We start from the raw sequence: 27,123 nt of genomic DNA on the forward strand, positions 1-27,123 counted from the left end.
TTTTTTTTTTTGAAGTAAAATAACTATATAATACAGTACAATGACAATACTCAAATTATGACGTTTACACACTGGCAGGTTTTATTTAGTGGCAGTTACTAAAGTATTCTTTTCGTTTTCAATTTAATGAAAATTAATTTAAGTACAAAATATATATTTTTTTTTTTAATTGTAAAACCCATTGTAAATTGCCATTGTTAATTAATGTGATATGAATACACATTAAACAATAATTAGATTATTGTGGAGATCACAGAATTTATAAAAACAAAATAAGTTATTTATTTCAAGAATTTTTTAAACATCGAATAGATGATAGAAGATAAATATACATCAAAATAATATGTTATAATCTGTTACAAAAGAGTTATATTGCTGAGTAACGACATTTTCATCAATTCATATCACATTAAATCCAAACTGAATAATTAATCACAAATAAATATTCAAGAGATTCATTATAGTCTTAAATAAATCGTCATTTAAGAATAATCTACATTTGAGTTGAGAGTTGAGATCGACGTGTACCATCAGAAGGTCATCAGAAGGTCATCAGAAGGTCATCAGAAGGTCATCAGAAGGTCATCAGAAGGTCATCAGAAGGTCGGAAGGCGGAGGCGCGGCGGGCCGCGGGTGCGCGCGTCGCATCACACCGCCGCAGGAGACGCTGATTGTCAGTGCCACTTCGCCTTCTGAGCGAATATGTCCGCCCGGAGGTTCTGAGCGAAGCAGATGCCGAGGATCTACACGGAAACGATAGCTCGTGTCGATTTAATTACGCTTTCACCTTTGAGTGAGAATAAGTTCGCGAGTCATTTGTAAAAAAATATTTATTTCACATCAAACGGTTTCAACATCGAATGTGCACATTCGTTTGTGTAATATTAACAAATATTTTAAATTCTGTTATATTATTTATCGTAGTTGACCTAGTTACTCAGGGCAGTACACCACGTTATCTTTTTCTATTCTTTCTGATCCGTCTCCTATACGTTTATCACATTCGTCTATATATGTATTCATCGCCTTTCAAATATACTAGTTTAAATTTAAACAACAATAAAAAAAAACAATAATCCGCAAAAAAACCTAGAACACTGCCTGAAATGTTTCACGTGCGTACTATCAACAGATTGTGTCAAAATTAACATAGAAAAAAAAGCTAAAGCATTAGGTGCCACATATACAGTTATAAAACAGCACATGTATTCTACATCAAGCTATACGATATGAAAATTACAAATAAGTGCACCTACAAAATAAAACTTACTTGTGCAAAAGCGGTACAAACAGCGGACGTGGCTACAATCAACAGATTGTGATCGAACCACTCCTCGGCGGCCTCTAGGCAACCCTTGTCATATATTATCTTAGCTATGTCAAAACTCTAGAACAAAAGAAAACTAAATGTAAGTAACAACACGAGCTAGATATCATCGTATATCCGCTTTAACTGATATCTGTTACAATGATATATGTACATAGCTTTATGTCAGTCATCTAAGAGTGTTGCTCCTTCTCCTCAGAAAAAAAAAAAACATAAATCAAGATTCAGTTCTGATTGCAAGACTTTATACAGCCTGGTATGCTCAGATACAACGCACTCATCAATTAAACTACCGTTACTAACAGTATGTACTTTATAACGGTAGGTAGGTGTGCCAGTATAATAAAAACAACAGGGACTTAAGCATTCTCACACGGCATGGCTGCAAACCGCACTACCAATATTATAGGATGCATATACACATTTTCAATGACTATGACCAAATATCCGTTCCATATTGTAAACATAAAAGAAAAATCTAGTAACGAATACATTTCAGCGCGTGACCGTAATAAGCGGCGTTACTCACCTCATCTTGTAAGTGTGTAAAATATATTTTGGTACAAATTTAAAGTATAAAATTTGACAAGCTATGCATCGCCCACGAAATACACACTTATTGATTAAATCGACGACTTTTCTCAAAGCGATTGTGACGCAACAAAATAATAACGCAACTACGAACTTAACGGAAGCTTCCGCTAAATAGTCCATCAAGAAATTTAAAAAGCTGTGCAATTCACAAAAATACGCATATGTTGAAATTTGACGAGGATCACTGGGAACCTTCAGTGCGAGCGGGCCCAGTACGGCGGCCGCGACGGGCGCGAAATGTCGCTGGAGCCAGTCTTCGCCCGCGGCCAGACATCCGCGCTCGTGGATCACGCGCTCACTCCCTTGCTGTATTTATATTTAAAATGAAAATAAATATTCCTGTCCTGTGTTTGACTTCCGAACACCGTTTATTCGACGTAGAAGGCGGCAGGTGTAATTTTCTGAATTCGTACGATAATTTTAAAAAGATGCAAGAGTTTTCACAAAAGTCCGCGGAATATTTTGTAAATTAAAATAACTTATTTATTTAACGTTCGACCCTAATGTGATATTCACTCTGGTGAACCGGAACATAGTCTTACAAAAACAACACAGCTTTAGATAAATTCGCTGAATCATTAACGACACCCAAATTACGTCGACATTTATCATGCAAAGATTACCACCGAGATCGCCCAAGTGATGTACTTATGTAGTTGGAGCAGCTGTTTCCCTCTCAAGACATCTTCAGAAACTATTTAAATATTTCTTTAGGTCTTTAGGCGTATGTCTCACGTGCTGGCCTCAATCTAAACTCGTAATAACTAAGGTTGTTTTTGACACACCGAGGACCAGGTTCGTAGCTGAATTTTCGGTGAGGTAATCATTTGTTATCGCGGAAAAGATTATAAATAATTAATAAAAAATATAGTAAAATAAATTGAAGAGAATGAAGTGAATGTAAGGTTACTTTATATTATGACTTAGATTGCACTGAAAACGATTTACCATAGTTGTTCTTGTTTCTTCTGTTTAGTACAAATACATATTAGCACATTTTTGATCATATTAAGACAAATCTGCTTCTGATTTGATCTAACAGCATTCAGAATGTCCTTAATTAGTTCAAGCGTAAGTTTTACGTCGCTTGTGTTGATGCAAAAGATCTTATGTTACTTTTTTAAATTATTAATTTAATTATTTAAAAGTAACGTATACTTATTAAATATGAATATTATTAAAATAAAAACACAAGAACTGTATAAGTTTTAATACTATCTTACTGACTTTTGCTCTTCGACACAACTTTTACATACGACCTTTTGAAGATAACATACCGTTTCACACTTATCAAACATAAACACTTATCAAAACTTAACTAATTTACTTACAAAATATGGATAATAAATATTAAACTGACGCTGTATTAACTTTGTACAAGAGTATTTTGTAATTTATTACGAACAGACTCACGTAAGTGGGTTTCCTGACGTCATATCCGCACTGTTTGTTCCTTATGATGTCCTGCGGTTTGTTCCGGCAGCAGCTGAAGGGCACGCCGCACGCCTCGCGCGAGCCCACCGCGCCACTCGAACAGTTGAAATAGGCGTTGCGGTCCCAGTCCCGGGGACCTTCCACGCCGCAACATTGCAGCTGGAAATTATATTTATACATGTACAATATCATTATAATATTCGGCGACATGTCCGCGAACTGCGTATGCGCTCGAAGACACTCGAATTATGGCAATCATTAACCGCCAAACGAAGTTGCAAATTTAATAAATATATAATCAATCAAAAAATTTGTATTTAAATGCAGGCTCGTTAAAATAACATGATTGAATATAAATATCATATAACAATGGCACGGACAGCACGTCAGTGGGGCAATAAAAATTTTAAAAACAGACAAGTATATATATGAATTCTTCTCTTATGTATTATTATAACAATGAGGTTTATGCTGCAAAAAAAAAAATCCAAATGCAATTTAAAACGAACAAGTAGATACGTTCTTAATTCTGAGGCTAAATTAAATAAACTTACCCAATCTTCTTGAATCCAGTCAATCAAATTCTGCTGATCGGGATCTTCTCTATAATGTGTGATGAATGACTGGAAACCAGTCGTTGCTTGTTGTTTAATCTGCAACAAAAGACGAATTATTGCATCACACTTGTACGAATAATGATACGACTGGAGTTTTCACTCTCGATATACTAGATGTTATTATTAAGAAAGGTTTACTTGCGTTTATATTTACCCAATCTTTGAACACGAAGAACAATATCCCAGCCGTCATTTCTGCCAATAGAAGAAGAGCAAGAAATACTGCATACTGAAAAAACAAAAACCTTCCTATGAATTACACACACCATTTGACTAATACTAATATTTGATAGACTTAAAACAGGATATTTTTTGTAACCAAATCCTTGTATTTTATCATTTATTTTATAATAATACCAACAAGATTCACAATCATGTACAATTTTATCTATTTTATAACGCGACTATACTGTTTTTATTTTTCTGGATGATTCGACGTTCAGTTAGCACGTATGTATTAACAACATTAACTGATGCTTATAGATTTACCATAATATGTAATCATTTTGTCAAATATAAAAAAGCAGTACGTGACTTTTTCGATTTGATTGGCGCATTATATCTTAGTAGCTTACTACTAAAATAACCCGTATGATCACGACTAACACCCAAATACCATATTATTTAATATGGATAAAAATATGCGTGAAATGAACTGATCAGCTTATCAGGTCAGTTCATAATAAACTATTTTAATTTTAATCCTTTCTTTAAATGATCAATAACTTTTTGGTAACAAAAGACAGTTTAATGATATCTAATATTTTCAAGAACTATAATAAACATATATGAATAATTCATTAATTGCATGTTAAGGTCGATAAATTAATAAAACATCAGTACTAACACAAGCTAATAAGCACGTGTTCTCACGCAAGGCACCGACGCATCCCGTGAAGCCGATTATGAATGTTATTGTACCTGGAAACAGATACAAAAAATATGTTTAAGTCGCAACACAATGCCACTTCATATTAATAATCGTAAAACAGCATTAACAGTTATTCATTAAAATATAATACTATAAAAATTTTATGAGCCTATTAATTTGCATATTATTTGCATTTAATTTAAATTAACTACATGTAAATATCACATAAGAGAAAACTTTACGTCATCATTGAGTAGTCTATTTGGGTAAAATTTACAAACATACTTTTAAATTAGTCAGTACCTGGTTTTATTTATTAATTTAAATATTATTACATAGAAAATAAATACTGTACTGGATATATGTTTGAAGACATTAATTGATTTTATAAAATGAAACTACATTTCTGACTGAGACAATAAACTATATTTCCGACTGTTTAAAGCTTCACATTAAGAAAACTAAATAAAAGTGCTGATTTTACAAGATTTATATAATATACGAGATATATATATAAAGATATGTTGTACTATGTCATTTCAATTACAACAGACCTTAAATTTTTTTATACTCTGAGGTTCAAATGATCTATATACAAACAACAAATATAATATGTGAAATTTATGTAGTGCCTGCTCACATTTAAATCTATCATTCACACCTATCCAGTTTAATTTTTAACCAAGACCAACAAATAAAAGTACCATGCGTTTGGCATTTGTATTAGTCTCTAATTTTTATGTATTTTGACAAAGCTTACCTATAGCTTACTAATAGGTACAAAATTAATTACAAATTAAACATAGAGCAACGTTCTATATTAACATATATGCTAATATTAGTATAATACTTTTGTCCTTCTTTGACAATGATATAATTTGTTTCAAAATTGTGTCATTGTGTTAATCGGTCTTTGTTTTAAAATTGACATTAGATTAATTAACAAAACCTATTGTTAAAAATATTTCAAGGGCGAATGTTTAATTATCAATCTCTTTAAAAAGTATCTCACAAGTTTAACCTGAATTGTAAATGAGGTAAGTATATGGTCTACAATTGCTTCATTTTCGAGAATAGAAAAAAAGGCCACATACATCGTCAATCAGATTACTAAATTCTGTTTAGATCATATGTTTATTAAAAAAAAACTATTTAGAAATTCATAGCTACTCAATATGTATGTGCAATTTCATTAGATGTTTTTTTGTTACAAATATCTACATGTACTATCTATACTGTATACTAATATTATTAGTAACTATGTCTGTCTGTCTGATGGCACTACCAAACCAATGAACCAAATTTGACGAAATTTGGTATGAAGCAAACTTGAACTCCAAGGACAAGCTACTTTTTTTGCCTAACAAATGACAACCAACCCCTGAAACGCGAGCGAAGCTGCGGTCACAACTAGTATAGATAAATAGGACATTATGATTATAGCTGTCCTAGCTATTAACAAAACAGCTTATGTGTACAAGTATTTAAGGATTTGTCCCTTCTTATTTTAATAAAACCATAACTTGATTTTTTATGTGGCTGATATTTGAGAGTTGTTTTATTATAGGTATAAGTCCTAAGCTTATTAGATTTTGTATTGATGCACAATATTTTTGAAATATTATTATATTGTAAGTTATTGAAAACAACTATCACTTTGCTGAGATATATATTTAAATAAAAAACACAAATTTACTTTCTAATTAAATAAAGGCAAAGTTTGTTTCAATTTTTTATGATAAATCTATCTTATTTTGAAGGACTTTTATTTACTTCTTAAATAACTTATAAATTAGGTAGATTTATAAAGTTATAACTAATCAAAAAACTTTTTAATAGGAACTTTAATAAATCATGTAACAAAACATATTGTAATGTATTTTTTTAAATAGCCTAGCAAAACTATCGGAAACAAGATTTTATTACTGACACCGGCACAGATGGAACAAAATAATTTCTTGTAACATTTCAACTATTATATGGACCTTGTTTTGTACTACATTCATTATGTTTTGTTAAAACCAATGTCTTAAATCTTCATTGAAATTTATTAAAACAACTTATACAATATTAAATAACTATCAAATGTTCTTACCAACACATATTAAAATGAATGCTGGATCCAAAGCAATATTAGTCAAACGAGACAGGTTATTGAATGTATCTTTCTCTGTCCATGCCCATACGCCCACTGCCATCACAATAAGGCCCAGAAACTGTAAAGAAAATGAAAGACAATTACTTTAAGTCTAATCATAAAGTTTACACAAGCTTTTTGCATAAGTATATACTTACACTATTTAGGACAACCAAAAAAACATAATTATTTTTTACATATTTAACATATTTATTTTTAAGTTACAGACAAAAGAAAATAAAAACGAATACAGAATATAAATTTTACAAAAATGAGAATATGAATTTATTGAGAGTACTTAATAATTACACTAATTAGGATTCTTTGTATTTAGTAAATTATACAAATGACGTTATAATATACGAAATTTGCTTATTGTTTTTAAAATTTAAATATTATTTTTGTTGGTTTTCCATTTAAATTTTATACAGTAATTTTAAGTACACTTAGCCATTTATGATTTAAAACAAAAAAATAATAACGAACAAGGATTAAGTGAATGCAGCCTTGACTTTACTACAAAGACATCATAACTGAAAAACTTTATATCCGAATATTTAAGCAATTTATGAAACTGAATTGATAACAATATGTATTATAAGATTTCTAAACTTATAACTTACCCAAAATAATACATTTACACCAAAAATTACATATTTTAAACAACAGCTGACTTCGGTCGTGTCACGTCGGTATTTCCTGATACTAGGCATTTTATAGTCTAATTAATCATGTCCAGAGAAATTAGTTAACAAAACTATATAAAGAATAAAGGAAAGAAAAATATCAAGTTCTACATTTGCTTTATTTTAAAATTCTTTACAGCTAATGCAATAATAAATAGCAAGTAGGCCAAAGGCCAACCAACTAGAATGACTGAACGACGAACGTGCTCGCCGCTCGAGTCGCGTCAAAAACATACAAAATGAAGAGTGAATGAACTAAGTAATCTGTGGTACAAATTATAGATAAAATATAGGACGTTTGGTAATAATTCAACCGTTGAATCAATTTTCAGTTCGGATAAATGAAAAACAGAATCGTACTTTCTTTAATTACTTATATTTTACTATAACTTTTATCTATATGTATAGATAGACTGTCATTGCGTAGAACGCGTCGAAAAATCTACATATACCTAGTATAATATCATATAAGTAGTATCTAGTTTTGCGAGTGTCGACTGTCGAGGGTAGCCGTCACGACTCACGCACACCAAGATAAAAGTTGGTTCGTTTGTAGATATATAAATAATTAATCTAAGCTTGCTTCTTAGTAGTAGTAGTATTCACAAAACGTTAAAAAGATCTTAAACTATATTAAGACATGATTATGTATAAAATCGATATCGATTTAATATTATATAAGTACAATAATAGGTTTTGCATACAGCATTAACCAAATTACTACATGATTTCTATTTGCTTTTATTTGCTTCTCTGACTGAGGTAAGTAGAATAGATCATTGAAGCATTGGATCTCGTTCTGTCTAACTGTTCGTTCGTAAGAGCTACACCATTAGTCAAAGTCAAAGTCAAAAATCTTTATTCAATATAGAAGTGTTTACACTTGCTTATTGATTGTCAAAAATCTACCACCGGTTCGGAATTTAGCACCTCGGACCTGAGAAGAACCGGCGAAAGAAACTCAGCGGGATATATATATATATATATATATATATATATTTTTAACCATTATTATGTACAATGATAATTATATTTTAGTTATTTGAAGCAGCCTGGAGGCGATCGTTTCATTCCCAAGGTGTGCAGTCAACTAAAAAGTCATTAGTGTTGTAATATCCTTTAGCACACAAACGCTCTTTAACGATTCTTTTGAATTTTATAGTTGAATAATTTTTATCTTTGCTTGATCGCTCATCATCCAAGTTTTTACTGTTTTGACGGATGTTATGTTGATTGAGTCTAATTTACGTTTTGCGCCTCGTGTTGTTCGTTGCTTTCATGTTGCTGACTACAACGCAATTAACAATGTATGAAATATAAATATAACAAACAATTTGAAACATGTGATATAATTAAAGCAGTAGATAAGTTTTATTTAATAGTAAAAAAAATTGTGAACCAATTTATACCAGCTAAAACTGTATACTATACCAATAAATATCCTACATATATAGTTTAGTAAAAGTTTGATTAATATGATTAAAAGAAATTACAAGTACATAAACAGTACATAAAATTTATGGTCGCAGTAGCGATTATGGCAAATTTGCTGACCTTCGTCACAAAACTAAATGGATGAAAGAAGAGAGTGCTATACTTATATCTTTATTACTAAAACCGAAGATGATATTCATTATAATTACAGGAAATTTTGGAAATTTATAAATTCAAAAAAGGTAGTAATAATATACCTGACACCATGTTTCATGATAATAGTATTCGTTCCGACGGCTCTTCCATCTGTAATCTATACAGCCATTTCTTTAAATCTAAAAAAAAGTAGATAATTTGAAAAAAAAACAGAGGACACTTTAAGGAAGCATGACAGTAATTCGATAATTAGTTCTTTTCATGTATCATGCCGTACAGTTGAAAAATATCTCACAAAACTCGATTCATCTAAAGAACCACATGGTTTACATCATAAAATTTTAAAACAAAGTAGCCTTTATCATTTCCTTTACATTTACTCTTAAACAAATATATATTTAGGCATGTTACCACCTGTTTGGAAAAAAACACTTATTGTTCTAATTTTTTAAATGGAGATAAGCATAATATTAGAATTTATAGTGGAATATCAATCATATCCAAATTATTTGAAAAGAGTATTTATGATACCCTGTTTCCTTTACTAAAACCATTACCCAACAACATGGATTTGTGACTAAAAGATCAGTTGAATCAAATTTTGTCGATTTTCTCGATGTTGTTCTTTTAGCTATCAAAAAAGGACATCAAGTTAACGCTGTGTATACTGAATATTCAAAAGCATTTGAAAGCATTCGTTATTAATTAAAAAACTTGAATATATTGCTATACACGGCGATTTGCTTAGGTGGTTAATATCACATCTCTATTTTCGTCCCCATAACATCTGGGGTTCCTCAGGGTTCTCACCTCGGTCCCCTGTCGTTTTACATTTTTATTAATGATATACTGAAAAATTTTCAAAATCCTAAATACTTTTATATGCCGATGATACAAAATTATTTAAAATCATAAAAAAGTGATGACTGCTCTAATTTGCAAATTGATTTGGATATTTTAGGGCAATATTTAATATAATTTTGATAAATGCCATATAATAACATTTTCTAGGAAAAACTAAGGGTTTTGTTTGATTACACAATTTCCAATCATTCAATTAAAAGGGTAACAGAGGTTAGGGACCTTGGAGTGTTCCTGGATTCTACTTTACTATTTGACAGGCATGTGAATAAAATGATCGCAAAAGCTTTTAACATGTTGGGTTTATTTTCTCGCCAGGGATGAAACTTTAAAAATATAAATACATATAACCTGTTTTATAACGCGTATGTAAGATCTAATTTGGAATTTGCTTCAACTGTTTGGAATCCACAATTCTCAAAGTATATTATGCTTATCGAAAATGTACAGAATACATTTATTAGAAGATTAACACATAAATTTGAGGCCAATTCTGTTATCAAACTCAATATTTTGTCGCTACAGAAACGCAGAGAATACAAAGATCATTTATATCAAGTGCCCGCATACCTTTTCCCGTTCAAAGCCTACCTTTTATGACCCTTTATGTAGAACAAACTATGCCAAAAATCGCTTTGGTAAGAGCATGTGTCAATTATATTAAACTTTACAGTAATATCTTTAACGTTAATCTATTTAAGTTACAATATTCTATGTTTTGTTTTGTTACAGTTTAAAATACATTATTTTTATCTAATTTTATATACTTTGATTTTATCTATTAATTATTATTTAATTATCTAATAGATTTACTCCATGTTTTAATGTAACAGTGGAAACTTTGTTGGCTTATATAAGACTTATTTTGGTATCAAATGTTTGTGTATTATATTATGCTGTGTGTTTCCCGTAAATAAAATAAATAAAATTTGTATGTGATGATGATATTTTAGTAATAATCATTTTTATAAATCCAAAACGATATTGTATGTGCTTATCAAATCTTAAGTTAATGTATTTTCAACCCATTAGTATAGACATTAGTAAATTTTATATACATTTTAATAGTTTGAGAACATCATATATATATAATCTATTTACCTTGTTTTGTTTTCTAAAATTAAAATTGATACTACTTTTGATCTGAAGTCTAAACGTTTCTTACCATATACTTAATTATAAATTACGAGAAAATATAGTCCAGGATAGTTTTTAACTTAAACAACATCCGCATCATGTGTTTGATACTTTTTAATAAATATTTGCATTAATAATGATATTTAGGGTTCAGACATTTCTTAAAATTTGTAAAACATTTTCTTTCTAATGCATTTAGATACTATTTTATAGTTTTTAATCCTTACTGTATGGTTATAAATTTTCAAAGTCGGGTAGATAAATGAAAGAGGTAAATGTATATAATTTCATTTTATTCAGTTTTTTAAGTATATATGTATAATGATATATTGTCTAATCGCATATGCTACCATCTGCTGTATGCCTTTTTATCCAATCGATGTAATTGCTCACTTTTGTGTACACTCCTAAAAAACAAAAACATTTACGTAGTTAAGTCGTTTTTTTTTAATTATAGAACACAAAAATAATATTATGTGCTTGATTATTATAACAATTTATGTTAAAGGTTCTACAAACCTGGATATCTCGGATCTGCACAACCAATTCCCCATGAAACGACACCTAAAATTTTTAAATAACATTACAATTATTACTCTAATATATTTAAAGGCATATTGTGTATGTAAATATATACTTTAAAAATTACAAGTTTTATTATACCTGCTTGGACGTATCTTCCATCACCCTCGAACACTATTAGAGGTCCGCCACTATCACCCTGTGATATAAAAAACCAGAAATAAATTACCATTCTGTAAGTTACGATGTCGGATCTTATGATTTAGTAAAATGATCTTAATAGAGAGTGTTTGTAGACCATCACATAATTTGCCTAAACCTATAAACGAGCCGTTATTCATTCTTGTGTTTCTTTATTGAATATGTAGGTTGACTGGCAAAAAGGCCTTTTGATGATAAGTAAGCTTATAAGCATCCTCACTACAGGAAATATAAGTCATCCATTACATTGCCAATTTATTATCAAAAAATCATCTTGGAAACTAAGATGTTATTTTATGTTAATACTGTAGGTACTTAGACTGCCTCACTAACCCTACAAACCGGAACACAAAAATAGGCACCAATTATTGCTGTTTGTCGGTAGGATATGATAAGTGAGTGATCGTATCCAGACGGACTTACATAAAGCTCAGAAAAGTATAATGAAATCAGAATTAACAAATAAATATCTTAAGTTTTTCTAACTCAGAACTACGTCATATAGATAATTATATTAGAGTAACGTTACGAATTCCAGTACATAAAATTACCATCAGTTAATATATATTGATTAAAAATTAATATATATAATATAGTATATGCCTTTGTCTTTTAAAACTACATTTGATACATCTTTAAAACATAGACTATAATATATTTCAGCATAATCATAACAGTTATGTAATCAAGATTTATAATTATACATGACAATTTTTAAAATACCTACCTGACAACCGTCCTTTCCTTTAGAGAAAGCGCACATCATTGTCGGCTTTAAATGTGTAGACAGTTTCGAATTCATGCAATCTTCGTCATTGAGTATGCGAAGACTTGCCTTCATTAAAACCTTTGAAGAAGACTTATCTACTCCTAGACGTCCCCAGCCTACTACCGTACCAACTCTATCAGAGAAGTCTTGTCCTAGGTATTTGTAAAAAATAACATATTGTTTATATTTTTATATACCAAGAAGAATTAGCCATAGCCATTAACAATTACATCAGATACATCAATCAAGTCATCATCCTCATCATCATCATCCTGCCCTTATCCCAATTTTATTTGGGGTGCGCAGAATGTCTTCTTCTTTCATACTGCTCTGACGTTATTTCACAAGTACCATCTTTCCAGCCATATCGTCTTTCACACGATCCATCCATCGTTTCTTTAGTCGTCCCCTTTCTCTTTATCCATCCACATCTATGCTCAAGACCTTCCTCACAACATGGTCCTCATTCCTCCGCACAACATGCCTATTTAATATATACATACATCAATACATAGATACATCAATGCATAGATAATTTAATCAATTATCTAACTAAACTACTAACTACGAGACAAACAAAAAAAAATGGTAAGCTACTTTCGAAATGATGTAAGGTTATATTTCTTTTACAAAACAAACAATAACCGTAAGATAACCTTCGACTCTCGAGGTTCATATTCATAAGTTATAATCATCAGTGCCTTGCTCGTATTCCGTTAATTTAGCCCCAAGTACTTAATACTTATCGTATTAAATGGCGCTGGACGTGCTTAACACTAAACTGTTTCTTTATCTACTTTTGCGAGAGTCATAACTCTCTCCTACTCGATTGGAAACTGCGATATATAGTCTTCAAGAAGAATATCTGACACCTTTAAATTTCGCTGTTTCTGAATGATCATTACTAACATCAACTATCATCGATGTTATCTACCCGTAACACAAAAAAAAAACGGAACATACCTTTTTTTAAAAAACTTACCCGAATCTGGTAAACAAATTGGTATAATAGTTTTGCTGAATTTTACTGGCTTATTTATTGTGGCTATTGCTATATCGTTCTCATCTCTGACTGCTGTTGTCGTGAAGTCTTTGTGAATGACCGTTTTCAATATAGACCTCTTTTCCACATCCTCTAGATGTTCTAAGTTATCCAGACCCATGAGTACTGTCAGTAACTTTACGTCGTCCCTTATATTAATTTAAAAAATATAAATATTTTCTTTAAAGAAACAACAATTTGATTCGTTTATTCCATTTACGATTGCAGTAACGAGTATGTATGTATAATAACTCGTGATAAAATTAATTAAGAATATAGCCGTGACAATTGATTCTTATATCTACACATATATTGGATGGATTTAAAAGAGGTAAATATTGAGTATCGTCATATAACATAACGATAGATTAGTTAAAAAATCACTTTATAACTAAATATTCTCAATTAGGATTGTTAAATTAAATGTTACCATTTAAAACAGTGCCCTGCTGTAAGTATATGCCTGTCGGTTATAACAGCGCCTCCGCAGTGTAGCTTATCTATTTTCATAATGGCGACAGTCCAAGGAAATGAATGAGGTTCTGCCCGACGACCACCTACTATCCTCACTGATATGATCTCGTCGGAAGGTCTGCCACATTCTAAATAGTTATAATTTTATTAGCAATAAAAATAAATAAAGGTTATTTTTTTTACATCTACGATAAATAGGTACATCAATATATGTATTTACACAAACCATTTAAATAAAAAAAACTAATCTATAAATTTAGAAAGTACATACAGAATATTATTTTCCTCATATTCAAATTGTAATTATGTATTTAAAATGTTATATAAAATATTGCTTAAGTACGCATTAATCGGTTTAAAATAAGCGCAAAATCACCATAGTTTAATTTAAATTTAAATTAAGAAATTAAATTTTTAACGAAATAAAAGTTAATTATATTATTTTTAATCTACTTGGTGGTAGGGCTTTGTGCAAGCCCGTCTGGGTAGGTACCACCCACTCATCATATATTCTACCGCCAAATAACAGTACTCTGTATTGTTGTGTTCCAGTTAGAAGGGTGAGTGAGCCAGTGTAATCACAGGCACAAGAGATATAACATCTTAGTTCCCAAGGTTGGTGGCGCATAGGTGATGTAAGGAATGGTTAATATTTCTTACAGCGCCTTTGTCTATGGGCGGTGGTGACCACTTACCATCAGGTGGCCCATATGCACGTCCGCCAACCAATGCCATAAAAAAAAAAAAAGTTTTTTAATCGAAAATAAATACTTCATTAATGCAATAAATAATATAGATAGAGATTAGGTAGGTATGCAAAATAACACTTACGACATGTTTCTTTTGCTTTTGATATCTGAAATTAAATTTCTTTACAGTTCAGACTTACGTTATTATAAAACATAAAAATATGAAAAAAATATATATATAGCAAACCTCCATACAACAAATGATTAGTATTATAACTAGCCACATTTGAATTCTTTACTTTTCTCGTAATGACAACACTGCGCGGCGTCCTCGAGTGAATAGAATCAGTACCTAATAAAAGTCTCGCTCACTTTAAACCATAGAAATTATTCACGCTAATGTCCTTGTAAATACAAGGTGCACGATGCGATATAAAATTTATAATTAACAATAAAATCATCTATTGTTATTATTATAAGATCCAGTTAGCCAGTCGAAGATAGCGGGTTGAATTTCGGTCACCAACGAATTTTATATGTAAATTTGTCTCAAGCTTGGCTATAATCGGCGGATGCAATTTTGAAATACAAAAACAATTAAAACGCTGCCAGTCAATAAGCCGAACATTATAAAATATCAAAAATCGAACGGCACCTAAGTAAGACTTTAACTTCGTTATCAAACATTATGGAGATCATAAATCAAAGTCGGAAAAGCGATGGATAATTTCGTATAAAAGATTAATTCTTATCAATCACATCAAGCTTATTAACTTTGCATTAAACATATTTCACATATGAAAGAGAAATGTATGAAATCGATTTATGTTACATGTGTTATCTTAATAGTTCTCTTATCGCTTTATTGTTACGATGTAATACTAATAAAAATATAAAATAAAAAGAAAATATTTTATCAGTTATGGAAATAATTCGAAAACTCTCTTTAGTCTTCATGCACCTATAAGTGACATACTAAACCGGATGTAAGCTACTTATTAGTTACAGATTCACGATGTTCAAATCACCTGTTGACCCAAGCAATAAGTTTTTCCTGCAAAATATCTAAAGCCATCGGCTCTCGGGGAATGAGAGAATAGATAATGCACCTGTACTTATTTGCACATACATTGAGCACTAAAATCCAGAAGATATTCTGGATAGCAATTTCTTAAGTTTGGCCACCGTGAGAGAAATTCGGTTTGCATTATTTTTACTATATCTTAAAATAAACGGACAGACACTGTTTTATCCTTGTGGTTTAATCTGCTTAAAAAAACATATAAACATGCATCTATTATTTTTAATGTTGATAAATGTATTTCATGTACTATGAAGATCAATGCATATTTAATTGCATGAGAGTCCACCCACGGTCTGTTGTTTAATCCAGGGAATGTATTTTGCTACGATTGTGTAAACTCCTGCAAATAAACATATTCTTTCATTTAAGAATATTATTTTTGTGAATTTAAAACAATGAAAATCAAAGTAGTATAATACATACCTGGGTAATCAGGCTTAGCGCAATCTATGCCCCATGATACAATTCCTATAAATAAGAAAAAGATAAGCTTTAAATTGTTTTGTCGTTTTCATTCAAACATTACTTTTATTCAAAAGTTTAGTAAAAATTAATAATTAATATGTGATAAGTACCTTCGTGTCCTTATTAATATGCTCACAGATTGACTGGTATCATTTTTTTTTTTACTAAAAATCCTTACAATTCGGAGTGACAAATTTAAAAACAACGTTTATTCTGGTTTTAGTACCTCATAAGTGTTAGTTATTTTAAAATCAGAGACAGACTCAGTTTTAGAAGAATTACTGCACTTTTTTTTTTTTTTTTTAATATAGCTGCTGCGTTCCATCCACTTCTCAATATCGTCAATAAGTTAATGATGAATTTTATTAATTACATTATACCCTATACCAGATCCATGATGTTACTAAATTAGATTATATGTAATATTATCCGATTTTTTTAGTTTACTTCAGTTAAACTGCTTGTATTTCATATGGAATGTATTTAATTATAAAAATAGGGACTACACCCCTCTACTTTATTTAATGATACTGTAATAGAAGGTATAAAAATAACTTTATACACTTACCAACCTGGTACCACTTTTTGTGATGAGTTCGAGAATGAGTAGCAAATATTGGTCCACCACTGTCTCCCTGCAAAAATAAGACATATTGTGCCACAAAAATAAAAATAAAGTACATATACGTGGTTCCGTATCATTTGTAAACAGAAAGTACACAACTAATAACATTGAAATAAAAGATAATTGCTTACTTTTCTTGTCTTAACATTTAAAACTCATTTTTATCTTATTCTTAATTTATTGAAGACCTTAAAAATAAATAAAAGCAAATTGAGACCCATTTCAACATTTTTTCAAATACCTAATGGTTATTTAGAATGCTATTTTAGCGATACGATTACTTGCTGCATCTAATGCAACTTTTGACTTTTGACGTTTTGCATAATGAGTGACTGAATCAAAATAAAAAAGTTTAGTGATAATCAACAGCACTTAGGTACTGTTATTCATATTTACTTATTAATTATAATTTTATTAACCATATAACTTATTTATACCTGACATGCATCCTTCCCAAGACTATAAGCACACATCATAGAATCGGAGACAAAGTTGTCCTTATATATAGAAGATTTTGTACAAACGTGGCTCATTACTAATTTGACTCTAGTTTCCAGTAAATATCGTGAAGAGGTCAGAGCACCTTGTCTCGTTTTACCCCATCCTGCGACTGTTAATGGAAGGTCTCCAAAGGTCATATCTACAATTAAATTGTTATTATATAACTTTATAATTAGTCATTAAACATATAGTATGGAAACGAAAACTTTCCTATATTATAAATGAAAAAATATATAATTCATGAATAAATATCTTTATTATTTATACTTGTTAAGATAATTTTCTATGTGAAATTTTACCTTCACTTGGCAAGCAAATCGGTCGAACTTTGTCAGAGAACTTAAGTTTCTTTTCTAGAGTCAGCACAGCGATGTCATTGATATCTCGTACAGCATTCGAGGTGAAACTTGGGTGTTTGACGCCTTTTGAAAAGTGCATCACGGAGTGAGAGGACCCTAGGCGGTCGTGCATTCCAATATGGGCTGATAGATCTCGATAGTGAACTCTAAGCAAATTCCAATACATCAACATATTTTCATAAATAAACTAGCTGTAACATGATCGCTTAGACTCATAAATCATATAAACTCATAAATTTAGCATTTTCTAGTGCTGATTATTACAATAAACAATATATTAAATAATATTCATAATCTATAAGAAATTTATTTGAATTCGTCTTGCCACATGGGTGTGACATTTACATTTATAATAATAGCTAGAGTAAGATTATTATGTAATTAATGTGATTGAGATTAAAATAATATGTAGATTCAACTCGCTACAAAAGCATTAGGTAAGTATCAAGTATGACATTTCTTCTTTTTCTTACACCATTTATTGGGTGATTCTGTTCTAGCAGATTGTAATACGATTACATTAAAAAACATTCAGCAATGTTTAAACTAAAATGTACTGAATAATTCGCTAAATCGACACCAGATTAAAAACTAATTTCAACAAGACCTATTTTGCAAGAAAAATAAATTGATTAGATTTGATTAACATTAGATTCACCCAAAAGTAATGCAGTGCCCAGCAGTTAATATGTGCTGGTCGGTGATGATAGCTCCTCCGCAATGTAGCTTCGACCCCAACATGAGGGCCACTAGCCAAGGGTATTGATGGGGCTGGACTGTCGTTCCACCTACGATACGGCGATTCTTTCCAGCTATCCCACATTCTTCAAGAAAAAAATATTATTGAAAGATATACTTTGTATAAATTTATTTGAAATAAGTAATATAATACAGTAATATGATGATAATAATAATAACATAATATATTAATAGGTAAAGTATTGACCACTGAGTTTATTTAAATGCGTATTTAATTGTATATATATATATATTGTTGTGTAAATTACAAAGTGGAACGTAATATCTTACCGCAAGAATGATTAGATTTGCTTCCATTAATCTAAAAAAAAAAACAAACATTATCGGTAGCCTCAACCAATTTGGAAAAAAACCTTTTTATAATTTCAATTTCGACTTACAATTTCAACCGTAAAACAAAGTAAAATAATTAATCGTTTCATTTTATAGGTGTTCTTAATATCTCGGTTCGATGTAAGAGGAAAAACATGGCGATCAACGTCGTCGGAACGATTTCGTTAGCAATAAAAGAAATATTCGAGAATTTTTAATTAAAACAGAAGTGGATATTGATATCGAAAATTCACTTGTGCATTTGATTTGATCTTGTAATTAATTTTATGCTCGTCGAAAATACAACTTTTAAAACAACGATTAATTTAGAAATATATTTTATAAAAAACCTATTTACATAATAAAATGGTAGATGACTCATTTTATAATTGCAAATGAACTATGAAACTTTTAATGACTTGATGTCGTATTTAAATTAAGAATATTTTAATTAGGCTACACACATATTAGTGAAGTTTCTTTCAAACACAGGTCACGTGATAGTCAGATAACTAGTTTTAAAAAATCTAATGAAGAAAATAAAAAGTTGTAATTTGCGTAATTATAAATAAATATTTATATTAAAAGAAATCTAATAATCCTTATTTTCATTCGGGTACTTATTCACACAGTAATGTATCAAAAGGTCATGTTTAATTTACATACAAAACTAAGAGTTCAAGTTTATATTGCTTAATATGTTACAAGAAAACAATGAAATGAAGACACATGTGTCAACCAAATAAAATTAAAAACGTTTATAAAGACACGAAAAGAGAGTGATCTATAGTTGTAGCTGAGCATTCAATCGTAATATATCAATATGTCTCATAACGATAATAACGAAGTGACCGATAGCTGTGGCATGAAACCTGAGTCTGAGATCAATGATAACAAAAATATAATTATGACAAAAAAAATTGGAACTGATTATTCGTATAAACATAAAATAGTGTGGAAAAATGCTATTGGATTTATGTTCTTACATACCTTGGCTTTGTGGGGTCTATGGTTATTCGCTACTGGAAGCATCAAATTTACAACGTATTTATGGAGTGAGTAGTATTTGAAGGTTTTTTTGTAAAATAATATAATAATTATTCCAAAAGTATTTATGTGAATATTTTTTACAATTAATTAATGTGTATTTATGCTTCCAGCTGCAATCCTGATGTTTATCAGTACGGAAGGTGTAACAATAGGAGCTCATAGGCTATTTGCACATAAATCATTTAAGGCAACACCGCTTCTGAAAGCCATTTTATTAATATTTCAAACGATGGCTGGGCAGGTATGTATTTATAATTTATACAGTCATCAAGAATTTAGTGACTAGGAATCTCTTAAACAAACGCATTCAGTCGCACTCGCATTCAAGCTCATCCATTGAAGGTGAATGTCAATGTTCAGCACACGTCTTTAGTCAAAAAAATTAACAACAGAATTTAGTATACCCTTCATTCTCAATTAGCTAACTAATTATTAGTTATTAAATCCATACCATTTAGGTAGTAAGCAAAACTCTTGCAGACTCTTGCAACAATTTTGAAATAAAGATGAGTGTAGTATGCTCAAGGTAGTAGCAGATGCAAGGAAAAATCATTTCGAGTGAAAATAACAACTAAACATGTGACACATTTTACAGAACTCCGTTTTTATCTGGTGCCGCGATCATCGTCTGCATCATCGCTATTCGGATACCGATGGTGATCCGCACAACTCTAAAAGAGGATTTTTCTTTTGTCACATCGGTTGGTTGATGTACAAAAAACATCCGTATGTTAAGGATCTAGGGCGAAGAATCGATATGAAAGATCTTGAAGCTGATTGGATGGTAATTTTCCAAAAAAAGTACGTTGAATATAATTTTACTTAATCGTATATAAATTATTGTAAACTTTTATATTTAAATTAAAGTAAAATCCACGTTAAACATCTAAAAGAAAGTGTAGTGCAGTTGCTTTCATTAATGCTGACTAAACTTTGTTCGTTATTTCTCTTAAAGTAATCGTATGATTAATTGTGTCATTGCTCATAAGTTAATTGAATAGCTAAGTAAAACATATATGGTGAGTGACTAATACTAAGAAAATTTAAATGTTTTGTTAACTATTTTAAATCGATTCTTGTTTCAGGTATTATTACTATTTGTATTTTGTATTTGCTATAATAATTCCCGTTGCCTTGCCGTATTATTATTTGGGAGAATCATTTAAGAATTCTCTTCTAGTTTGCTATTTCTTCCGTTATTTATTTCAATTAAATGGAACATGGCTAGTCAACAGTGCAGCTCATCTTTATGGAACAAGACCATATGACAAGTAAGAAAACAATATTGGCCTGCCATTTTATAAAAATGTTTTATAATGCTAAATATATTAGTATTAGTATATTTAATATTTTAAATAATAAAATATCACTTTTCCTATTATATTTTACAGGAAATTACAACCTGTCGAATCGTGGTTCGTCTCTTTAATAAGTCTTGGTGAAGGCTGGCACAACTATCATCACACTTTCCCTTGGGACTATAAAGCAGCTGAACTGACAATGCATTTCAATCAGTCTGCAAATTTTATAAGAATTTTCGAAAAGTTAGGATTGGCTTACGACCTAAAAACGGCATCACCAGAAATGGTAATTCTATTTTTGTTCATCTATCCATTAGTTCCATCTATTCTTTCCATCCCAAAGACGTTTACATAAAAACCGAATAAAACAAAGTCTATTTATGAATTTCTGATTCCAGGTGGCTAGACGAATCATCAAAACAGGAGATGGAACCCACTATGCACTCGGGAATGAAAAAGATAGAAATGCAGTTACAGCTATCGGAATCCTGCACCCCCTGAATCCATCCTACAATGCCGTATATGAAGCACCCGATGCAATTTTAGAAGATAAAGGATTACCGTTGTACCACGAAAATGATGTTATTGACCAAAATGTACTTAAGAGAAAAATTGTTGCTGGTTGATTATACTAGCTAATTAATATTTTCTTCCTCTACTCTCATTAAAATTATATTACGTAATTATATAAAATAGTAAGTAAGTAAAAATAATGTTAAAATAAAGTTAAGATGTATATTTTAATAAAATTTATAGAAATATTTTATAATTTATTTTTTAATCTTTATAACATCTCCTTTATGCACCTGATTCTTTAAATAGGTACTCAAAAACATTGACAGTTGTCACGAATATTCTCATGTATCCATAGCATATTATCCACAGTCCTAGTAAATTGTGGAGACGCTTCCTCCTCACACGAGGTGTTTGTAATGATCCCAGCCAATCGAAATGGAGAAGTCGGCGCCCAACGCGTCATTACCGGTCCACCAATGTCATTCTTAAAGTAATAATAAAAGTAACTTTTAGTGAATGAAAATAAATAAATATGCGCAACATAAAAATACCACACAAGATCTCTGTCAAAATAGATGAGTGACAGTTTTATACAATTATAGTTTCATTTTGTAGTTGTAAATCAAAGTAAAGATTTTTTATGAGTCTAAATAAAATTATTATAATTTCATTAAGTGAAAGAAAAACCTTGCTACTTACTTCACATAAAATACTCTTCGTGCCCAAAGGTCCAAGACAGCCTTTATCAGATAAAGTAACAGAAGAATTGAATAACGTATTACCCTTACAAGTTCGTGAAGACAATATTGGTAAGGTAACAACCCGAGTTAAACATAAATCAGATTTATTCTTTATCTTGGATGCAGTCCATGCTAGTTGGTCCAATTTTCCAATATCTTAAAAAGCAAACGCAGTAGTTTTCTTATTAACAAAAAAAATATTAACATAAAATTTCACGTATTTCAAAGACATTTTTAAAATATCAAAATGAAATTATTCAAAAAAAAACTCTTTATTTCATTTCTATGAGTTAATGTTTTGCACTTCAAAGGAATAATTAATTAACAAAAAATTATGTAACTGAAATGTGCAAGCTTCTTTAAAAACAATTTTACTACGAAGTATAATTGGTCAAGTATAAATAATAATTAAAAATTAAGTTTAAAAAATACTACACTCACCATAAAGTGGCATACAAATGGGAGAAATGAATGAACTAAACTTAATTGGATTCCTCAATCTCAAAAGCGCTATATCATTATTTCTTACACTACCAGAATAACTAGGATGTATTAAAATTGCTTCTACACTCGTATTCAGTGCGTGACTTCCTTCCTTACACGTCTGTGACCCTAATGTTACTACTATTTCTGATGCCGATTTTCTGCAAAAATTAAGATACACATTATAACTTATTACAATTACCTCCAAACAATTGGAACATATACACATTATTACTTTATTATAATTTATAATAAGTGTATCCTGTTTATATTATTATATATGTACTTATTTATATCATATTATACAGATCTCAATCACCCTCGTTTATTTTTTAAATATATGTGAAAGATAGTATTGATAGTGCTTATGCAATTACATAATTAAAATCTTGGATTACTGAATAAAAAAAATGTTTTGATTTAAATTTACGATTATTTATAATTTTTTTTTTTTCAATTACCTGAAAAGTGGATTAGCTGCAGTGATTACGTGTTTATCAGATATTAGAGTCCCTCGTATAGTAGTAGTTCCTGTGTGAATAGTCGCCAACCACGGCATTCCGTAACCAGTATAAATATCATTACTAAACGATCGGCCACTTTTTGAATGATTTGCATAATTTTTTGTAATACCACACCCTGGAACAGTTTAAAACGTGAACGGAATGTAATCATATTATTTCTATATTTTGAAATCAATACTTACGACATAAACACAGCTTCCTCAAACCGGTATAAAAACCTAAAACATTGGTGACGCCATCACCTAAAAGGTTTTTGCTAGAAATGCTTACCACGTGAGTTAAAAAGGAAAACACGAACACATTTAAAATATACATTTTGCTAAACTAATAGCTATAAGTCTATATACTTATGTATATATAGGCCTTATGTGAAACGTTTTTACGTACAATTGTCAATATATTACCCCTAGTTGTAGAAAAAAACACAATTAAATATGCGGGCTCTTTAATTTAGGGTCTAGATAACTTCAATGTTAATGACGTTATTGAATTATTACAATGAGAATAATACGGGTATATTATATAAAATATTACAGTAGTAAAAAAAAATTAGGCAGAGCAAAAACAGCCATTCCGTGAGTTATTTTTAATCCAGTCCAAGTATTTTGTGACTCTGGTGTAAACGCCTGGATAGCCTTGTCTTCCGCAACCGATACCCCATGAAACAACGCCTGCAATATAGAATACGTTACATTATTAAGGATGTTTTTTAATGTTCTTTTTAATTTCTAATATTCTTACCTAATAGTTCATATCGCTTATCTCCTCTTTCTGCAGATAAGGGTCCCCCACTATCACCCTAAAAACAAAAATATCTCCGTTACATTTATAAGTTTTGTATTTTGTGTTTATTCAAGTATTTAAAATGTATAAAGTATCAACATCATTTTTGTATTATATTTCAAACATTACATAATCAGATAACTTTTCCAAAGTCCTTTTTCCTTTTACATTTAGGAAATAGTAGTATAAAAACTAACTGAGAAAACTGGAAAAAATATATGGAAAATATGGTTGCTTGAATAGTTTTTTAATTGCTAAGCCTGTAAATACTGGTCTAAAGCCTCCTCCTCTATTTGAGGTAAAGGTTTAAGTTGGATAATTTTTAAATCTGCTGCTCCAATGCAGATTAGCGGATACATCGCTGCATTGGAGCATTTGACAAATTAACATCCGAACCATGCAGGTTTCCTCACGAGGCTTTTCTCCATCACCGAGCACGAAATTAATTACTATAAACATTAAGCACATGAAAATTAATTGGTCCTTGCCTGGATTAGAACCTGTAATCATCGGTTAAGATTCGCATTGCACTGTACCTGACAAGTATCCCGCTTTCCTTCTTTAGGGTATCCAGCGCAGAGCATATCATCAGCAATCATGGCAGATTCATACTTGGTATTTCTACATTCCTTATTGCTCAGAACTGGTAGTTCTACGTCTAATAGATTGCAGGAGTGATTCTTCTGCTCTCCAACTGAACCCCACCCAACGGCTATTGCTTTAACTCCTTCGTATTGGTTATCTAAAATATTTAAATATCAGTTTACTCTTAAGATAAAATTATCTAGAATATTATAATTATGATTGATTGGTTCTCATTAAAGTAAGTTAGGTAATAATAGATTGTTTATATTTACCATCACTGCGAGGAAGGCATACAGGCTTTATCGTATCAGATATTTGGACTTTTTCATTCAACTTTAGAACAGCAATATCGTCTCTAAACGTCAAATATGTGAAGTTATGGGCCACTACATTCACGACAAAACGGGTTTCGGGTCTATGAGTCTCATTGCAGCGGTTATGTTCTCCCAGCGTTACTTTTATCATGAACCACATTAATCTGTCAAAAAATCGATCTCATCGATTTAGTAAATATTAAGGCACGTCAATGTATTTATTCTAAATAATTTAAATGGTGCTTGTAAAATGAAGCTAAAATTTTAAAGTCATCATCATTTTTTTTTCGAAAAAGATTTTATGGACAACGACAGAATACATCTAAATTATGTGCTACTCTTACCCTTTAACGCAATGCGCTGCTGTCAAGACATATCTATCATTAATAAGCATACCACCACAGTAGAACTTGTTGAAATACGTCAATCTCGCCACCCAAGGGAATTCGTTTACAGCAGTCTCTACACCACCGACTATACGAGAGGCTTCGTTACGTTCACCGCAACCTATTATTGATAATATGATTTTTAAACTAACATTAAATAGTTATATTATAATTAAAGGTTTTATAATATATAATAGAAAAAGTATATAAGAGTTTCTAAGAGAAGAGATAGCCCAGTGATTGGATAACGTAAACCTTAACCGAAGTTTGTAAGTTCACATTCGGACAAACACATATTAATTCATATTCTTAATTCATGTTCAATAATTCATCCCATTTCATTTCATCCTCGGTGGCGAAGTGAAACATCGTGACGAAACCTGCACGTATAAGTATAATTATATGACTACCGAGCCGCATTGGAGTAGCTTGGCTGAATAAGATCCAAGCCTTCTCCTCAAGAGGAGAGGAAGCTCTTAACGTGACAGCGAAAACATGGCAGGCTATTTTTTACTACTCTTATATAGATATACGTATGTATGGACGAATCAAATACTCCTCGGAGACTAAAATATTTTACTTAAAAAACAACAATTCAGACTATAATATTATTTTTATTATTTTAGATTATAAACAAACAAAATGTTTCATTCATTCGACAATATACATAATATATATGAATATTTTAATATAAAAATTTATATTAAAATATTATACTATTTTATTATAAATCACAACTTGTATTTATTATTAAATATATGTACTTACGACAGTTACATCCATCGTTCTTATCAAATTTATCTTCACCGTTAGGAACATCAGAAATGGTTATATTTTCTTCCTTAGAATCGCCAATATCCCTACAATGAACCTTAAAAAGTAGGTAAAATTAAAATAAAACAGCTATAATATTACATTCATTCAATCATCATATTCTTGTGCTGTTTATTAAATGTATTTGGATATCTATGTAAATTTCCTTTCTATGATTTGTATTCAGTGTTTTTGTTATTATTATTAATATAAAAAAAACGATTATTTAATTGAAACATGAAAAAAAAAACATCTTAAATAATTTGAATAACACTTAGTATAGTTTATTTGTATGTAAAAAGTCGTTCAACTTACAATAGTCCCACAACATGCGAACAAAAGAAGCACCGCACTGATGTTCAACATTTTGAACAAAGTGACACTCACGGGTAAAACAAATCTGTTCAACTTATGTTATAATTATTGTGATCTTTAGCTTGGTTATATGCGTGAACGGTATACAATAAGTATTCCTGAGGCGATGTGCGAGTAAATCCGAAGAGACTGCAACAGGAATGGGTGCGTTGCTCCCGCAACATCACTATGCGGTTTAGCCTTCTTCTATTATTAGT

General features: G+C 30.5%; 4 protein-coding genes across 5 annotated transcripts; 1 reads left to right on the top strand and 3 right to left on the bottom strand.

Moving 5' to 3' along the window:
• Positions 1-345: 345 nt before the first annotated feature.
• LOC113393001 (tetraspanin-5) lies at positions 346-7,882 on the bottom strand. 2 transcript variants are annotated; one of them, XR_010309302.1, is made up of 9 exons: positions 7,604-7,882; positions 6,939-7,059; positions 4,820-4,893; positions 4,127-4,201; positions 3,910-4,008; positions 3,335-3,514; positions 1,271-1,387; positions 593-743; positions 348-537 (listed from the first exon to the last, which is right to left on the bottom strand). XR_010309302.1 is itself a non-coding variant. In XM_026629684.2 (8 exons), the coding sequence occupies exons 1-8, from the start codon at positions 7,691-7,693 to the stop codon at positions 675-677; spliced, it is 825 nt and encodes a 274-aa protein (XP_026485469.1). In that variant the 5' UTR covers positions 7,694-7,882; the 3' UTR covers positions 346-674. The 2 variants fall into 2 exon arrangements, 1 of the variants encoding a protein (XP_026485469.1); XM_026629684.2 differs by having other exon boundaries at positions 346-743.
• Positions 7,883-11,530: 3,648 nt separating this feature from the next.
• LOC113393103 (transmembrane protease serine 9-like) lies at positions 11,531-27,068 on the bottom strand. Its single transcript, XM_064216555.1, has 22 exons — positions 26,867-27,068; positions 26,507-26,609; positions 25,697-25,859; positions 25,311-25,516; positions 24,990-25,195; positions 24,412-24,469; positions 24,226-24,341; positions 19,125-19,238; positions 19,015-19,045; positions 18,644-18,809; positions 17,926-18,131; positions 17,563-17,765; positions 17,069-17,135; positions 16,459-16,503; positions 16,304-16,375; positions 15,199-15,303; positions 14,219-14,390; positions 13,729-13,937; positions 12,705-12,898; positions 11,918-11,975; positions 11,774-11,818; positions 11,531-11,661 (listed from the first exon to the last, which is right to left on the bottom strand). Exons 1-22 carry the CDS (start codon positions 26,915-26,917, stop codon positions 11,588-11,590), a joined length of 2,664 nt encoding a protein of 887 aa, XP_064072625.1. The 5' UTR covers positions 26,918-27,068; the 3' UTR covers positions 11,531-11,587.
• Positions 19,639-22,075, top strand: LOC135193555 (acyl-CoA Delta-9 desaturase-like). The gene is made up of 6 exons (XM_064216536.1): positions 19,639-20,111; positions 20,217-20,347; positions 20,702-20,907; positions 21,192-21,377; positions 21,498-21,693; positions 21,806-22,075. Exons 1-6 carry the CDS (start codon positions 19,880-19,882, stop codon positions 22,031-22,033), a joined length of 1,179 nt encoding a protein of 392 aa, XP_064072606.1. The 5' UTR covers positions 19,639-19,879; the 3' UTR covers positions 22,034-22,075.
• LOC113393136 (phenoloxidase-activating factor 3-like) lies at positions 22,166-24,212 on the bottom strand. The gene is made up of 5 exons (XM_026629865.2): positions 23,853-24,212; positions 23,608-23,785; positions 23,105-23,307; positions 22,623-22,819; positions 22,166-22,407 (listed from the first exon to the last, which is right to left on the bottom strand). The coding sequence occupies exons 1-5, from the start codon at positions 23,983-23,985 to the stop codon at positions 22,234-22,236; spliced, it is 885 nt and encodes a 294-aa protein (XP_026485650.2). The 5' UTR covers positions 23,986-24,212; the 3' UTR covers positions 22,166-22,233.
• Positions 27,069-27,123: the final 55 nt, after the last annotated feature.

The sequence above is a fragment of the Vanessa tameamea genome, chromosome 12, assembly GCF_037043105.1.
Source record: "Vanessa tameamea isolate UH-Manoa-2023 chromosome 12, ilVanTame1 primary haplotype, whole genome shotgun sequence".
Classification (NCBI taxonomy): domain Eukaryota; kingdom Metazoa; phylum Arthropoda; class Insecta; order Lepidoptera; family Nymphalidae; genus Vanessa; species Vanessa tameamea.